Source organism: Temnothorax curvispinosus, unplaced genomic scaffold (genome assembly GCF_003070985.1).
Source record: "Temnothorax curvispinosus isolate PA1 unplaced genomic scaffold, ASM307098v1 QBEX01010272.1, whole genome shotgun sequence".
Classification (NCBI taxonomy): Eukaryota; Metazoa; Arthropoda; class Insecta; order Hymenoptera; family Formicidae; genus Temnothorax; species Temnothorax curvispinosus.
This window is the reverse complement of record NW_020220052.1, coordinates 1,266-6,454: the sequence shown is the minus strand read 5'-3', so window position 1 is coordinate 6,454 and position 5,189 is coordinate 1,266. Positions and strand designations below refer to the sequence as shown.

Sequence of the window (5,189 nt, the reverse complement as noted above, 5' to 3'; positions counted from 1 at the left end):
TCGCGTTTGAAAGTCTATCATCGCTCTTCCTTTTAGCTTTGTCCATAGCACTGCTTCTAATAGCGTTCCTTCTTCCATAGGATTTATGTTTTTTATTGCATATGACGCGGCGCTTAAGAATTCTTGTAATTTACTCGAGGCTCCGTCGAACTCGGGTATCATGTCTCGTGCCTCTTTTAAACGTAGATATCCAATTGCGCGCTCCGCTTGGTTCCGAATATCGTATGACGTTCTTCCGTACGTTACTTCGAACGGGAGGTTACTTGGCTCGCGTCTCGCGTGAAATTTGCGGCGTTCAAGATTCGCCGTTTCTAGTTGATTTACGCGATCTTGTAAGTTGCGGATTCCGTTTAATATCTCGTCGAAAATGGAATCTCTATCGTCCCGCGGCGGTCCGGCCCGTGCGGGTATCCGGTTACGGTGATTCGCCGGGGTGCCTCTTTGTGATAGCACTCGATTAAGACGGTTTATTTCTTCGTCTATTTCCTCTGGGGTTATCGGCGCGTTGTCATTTACGTTATTCGCGTCGTGGTTGCTATTTGTTGCTTCCGCCATCTCGATTACGTTCACGTGTCTCGGGGCAGAATAATACTCTTGCGGGTCAAATACGCTGCTATCATACGAGGTCAATGAGAACTCTCGTCTGTGTGTTCGCCTACTGGTCGTACTGTCCGCGTCTTCGGATTGTGCGTGCGCGTGTGAGAGGTGGAGTCTATTTTCGTCGGGGCAGTTATTTTGTCTTATTACTCTCGCGTCTAAAATTATAATGGAATCGTCGAATTGGGATTCGCGTTCAATTACGCTGTCCGGGTGTAATTCCGGTTCTGATTCGCTTTCGCTTGAGTAGTACGCGTCTAAATTTCTACGCACGGTTTCGCGATTATTGCTTACGACTTCTTCGGTCGTTTGCACGGGGCTTAACGGTCTATTTCTACGCGCTCGTCGTGACGTCTCGCTATGGAGCCACGATTGGTTTAGTTCCGGTTTAGTTCAGATGGATTTTTGTTTTCCGACATCTACGGTGATTGCGCTTTACATAATTTGCTTAATCGACTTACATTACGGTCGCTAGTCGCATGTTGCTGGTCGGTGCTTGTGCCGCCTTATCTGTCGGTGAGCCTCCGTTGAGATAAGTCGGTGCCTTCTCGGGTTACGCTGCTCGCTTGCTTCTCGTCGGCCGCTACCGTGTTGTCCGCTGCTTTTGAATCTGACTGCCGTGTCTCCGTTGAGGATGTTGCACTGCCTCATTGATTCACTTATTTTCTGTTTCAGCTGCCGTCTTCCTGCCACTGGATCCCTCACGCTGCCACCATTTTGTTGTGCCTCTTTTTGGGTACACTAGGATTCGATCGTTCCAAGGAGGAGGCGGGATGGGTGACTGATAGAACACTCTTTGATAAACGGCACTTCGAATAAAGAATACTTTAATTGAATTTGCTTTACAGTTATTTCCGTACAAGAGATGCGCGTTACTGATCTGCTCCCTGACTCCGATTGCCCTCTCATCTCCTGTTGTCGCTTCCTTTTGAATCCTCGTCCTGTCCTTCAATATCGCTGAGTTGCTCGATCGTATGTGGGCCGATCGCGCAACTCTCTTGCTGATTTGGCGTTGCGTAATTCTTTTGGGCTTTCGCGGTCGCGTTCCCTATTGTTCTTCGCGGTCTTTATTCTTAATACTATTTATGGTTATATTAATTGGGGCCGCAACAAAACCAAAAATTTTCTTATTCAAAATAAGTGATGGCTATCGTCTGAACTAGAATAAACATTGTTTATTAGTTTTTTTTTTTAAATAAAATACTAATAAAATTTTGAAAAAAGTTATAATATTTTTAATAAAAAAGCCGCTTTTACACACACAGAATAGAAATATTGATTTAATTATAGTTCAGACAGTAACCACACTTCTGCAAAATAAGAAAATTTTAGCTTTTTGTGTTTCAGATACCTAAAACAGCTAGAATTATTTACACCGCCTGTCATTTATAGTGACCAGGATATAACAGAAAAGAAGAGCATTTTTGTTACTTAAATAAAAATAAAATTTTAAAATGAGGTGAAGAGAACATGCAAAGTTTAATGTTATTCACTTTCTTTGTTTCCCTACAAAAAATTCCTAAAAAATATCTATTTTAAAGATATTTTAAATCAGAATACCCCGTTAATAATTGTTTACATTCTCTTCCTGACGGAAGAGATTTTATCACCTCTCAATATAAATATAAAATTTATCTTGTCATGGTTTTATTTGATTACTCCGGCGTTTTTATATTTGTGATTCAATTAGATTATTGTTTATTTTGTTTATATTATTAGGAAATTGTTTAATGTTTTAGTCTAGTAGACTAATGTTTAATGTTTTAGTATGTTAACTTAAACATTATCATGTTTTAATATTTATCTTCTTTTTTTATATTCATAGTAATCCGTTCCGAAGAAGACTAATTATAATAAGTACAGTCGAAATGTTACCCATGAGTATTGTTTATTTAATAAAATGTTTTTATTTTTATCCAATATCCTTTTGTTGTTGCTTGTAATTTAGCCGTAATTTGGCCAATTAAACATGCATAGGTAAAATAAATTTAATAAGAGTAAAAGAATATTATAAACTACAGTTATTTCTCATAGTCAATAATATAATTATTGGTATGCATTTAAATATTACATGTAAATATTATTCTGCTAAAGTAACGTGTGGGGGGGGGGGTAGGTTAGGATTAGGTTAAGGTGCGTCGTTCCCACAAATAACGAAATGTTCAATTGGGTAAAATCTCGCTATGTTTATTCATGCTCTATGTACAAAATAATTATATCCTCTATATGAATGTGTAGATGGTCGTGTGTGTTGGTGTAGGTTATCTTTGTGTAGTGTAATATACGCATTACGGTTCTTTGAATAGTTGTTTTATAATTGACTTCTTCTTCTCGAAGATATTCTCTAGTAGGACCACCAGGTTCCGTCCGGGAGTCCTAGGCTTGCCTATTGGAGTGGACGGAATAGGACTCAGTCGGGTCTGCAGGAATCGTGGTCGTGTAGGCGTTTTGAAGATGTGGTCGGTCTGCGTCGCCACAAAGTTCTCTGGATCAATGGGATGAAGAGGGCGTCGGACACGTGGAGCTCTTGGTGGAAAATCGATTGGATAGAGCTTCCACGGTAAAAAGGTTTCTATCCTGGAGATCGGGATAGCGTCCTTCGCCTGGATCTCAGGAGCTGATACGTCTTCGGGAGCCGGTGATGGGTATTAGCTTCCAAGGTAGAAAGGTTTCTACCTTGGAAGACAAGTTCGGATCTCGTGATGTAGCCTCAGGAACAGGAGCTGGTGTAGGGCTCGGTAGGACTGGAGTCGGTCTCGGTATAGTTGACGATCTTATTTCCACCGATTGTAGTGTTGCTGGGTTAGTATGACCCCACTTGGCAATCGGGGTAAATCTCCACTTAGTCTTGGATTTGTTCTGTAGGAGACGTTTCCCAGGCGGTAGAGTTTCTACCTTTGTGATCACGATGCGATCCTTCGTCTTGGATACAGGAACAGGAGTCGGGTTCACAAGAGCAGGAGTCGGAGTCACGAGAGCAGGAGTCAGAGTCACAAGAGCCGGAGTACTCGGAGCCGAGGCCGTAGTAGGAGGCAGCGCCTTGGTCTCAGGAGCCGGAGTCAGGTTCACAGGAGGCAACGCCTTGGTCTCAGGAGCCGGATAAGGAGTCGCCCGATGGGCTGGGTTGCAATGACCCCGGAAACCTTTCCGCGGCAGGATGCTGGTTGTCTCTTAACTGTAGTTAACGCCCTGCCAAGCAGGTGTTTTACGAAGGCCCACAGTAGAGCAACACTTCGTATCAAAAGAGACTTATGTCAGGGGCCCCGATAGGTAGCACGCCCTGACTGGCGTTCTCGAAGATCGCTGGAGAGGTCCCGCTGAGCTGCCCTTTATATAAGGATCGATGTCGAACCTTACTTACGAGAGAGATACGCCGCGCAGCGGTGCGCGCCGAACTATCCGGCCGATCGATATTCATGTCGCGCGCCGATCGATATTACGCTACTATCCGTGCTGCGCGCCGCGCGCCTCCTGTCATACTATTCGTGTAGCGTATGTACGGTCGCGCGCACGTGTCGGACAGCTGACCGCCACATAACGGTTTTTAATGTAAGACTTTTTTAGATAGAAAAGCATATGTATAGATAGAAGCATATGTATAGCATATGTAATTTTTATACATTACATTTGCGAATTTTAATTTTTAAGTTTATAAATATTTATTTAATTAATTATATTTGCAATTTTTATATATTTGTAAATTTCCAATATATATACATATATATATATATATTTATTTATAAATATAAAAATTAAAATTTGTAAACATAAACGCAAATGTAACGTATAGCGAATCGTCAATTTGCCAACTCAAGACTCGGCACTCGGCGAGACACGAGACACGAGACGCGAAACCCGAAATGCGTGGCATCGTGGTACAGCCGGCGCGTGCTAACGGCAACGTCACAGCTCAAGAGAGAAGGAGATAGCAGATCGTATGTCTGTCCTTCTCTCTCCGCTCGAAGATTGCCGAGTGCCGAGCGTACACGGACAGAAGAGGGGCTTGCGCGACCAGCATATCCCCTCCATCTGAGTAGTTCGGACACGAACCATAGCACGGACACGAACCATGTGTGTACCGTTACTGAGCGTAACGACGTAGTTGACGTCCACTTTCTCAGGCGGCGCGTCAGTATACGTCCGCTTGAATGGAATGATCCCGGTGGCCGCTCTCAGGTTTCTCTTTGGCTATACTAAGCACGATATTCACCTTTGGTTAAGTCGCGCCACTCGCGCCTCTATGCTCGACACAAAACGTTACTCGGTGTATGTTTCACAATAAGAAGATATTGATACATCAACATGGTAGCAGAGCGTGGTTCCTCGTAAGTGGAGACTGTAGTGAACATTGATTAAGTGGAAACTGCAGTGAACATTGACAATTCGGTTGCTCGTAAGTGAAAGTGAGTACGTCAGTGAACATTGACAAAAGTGCAGTAAAAGGGCGTGTCTGTCTGGTGCGTTTACTGGAAATCCACAAACATGAAATTTCATGGAATCGAGAAATTTCGAGAACTGGAACATCTGGAAAGGACCCCGCATTAATTATATAGGAAATTGGATTCCGGTGAAATCGCGTAATTTTTTAATAT

At 42.9% G+C, this 5,189-nt stretch overlaps 1 protein-coding gene across 1 annotated transcript; it reads right to left on the bottom strand.

The window, feature by feature from the left end:
* Positions 1–3,207: 3,207 nt before the first annotated feature.
* LOC112459966 (proline-rich receptor-like protein kinase PERK2) lies at positions 3,208–3,716 on the bottom strand (the record flags this gene model as incomplete). The annotated part of the gene is made up of 1 exon (XM_025024348.1): positions 3,208–3,716. A coding segment is annotated over one exon (509 nt), but the record flags the coding sequence as incomplete, so codon positions are not given.
* Between the last annotated feature and the right edge of the window lie 1,473 nt (positions 3,717–5,189).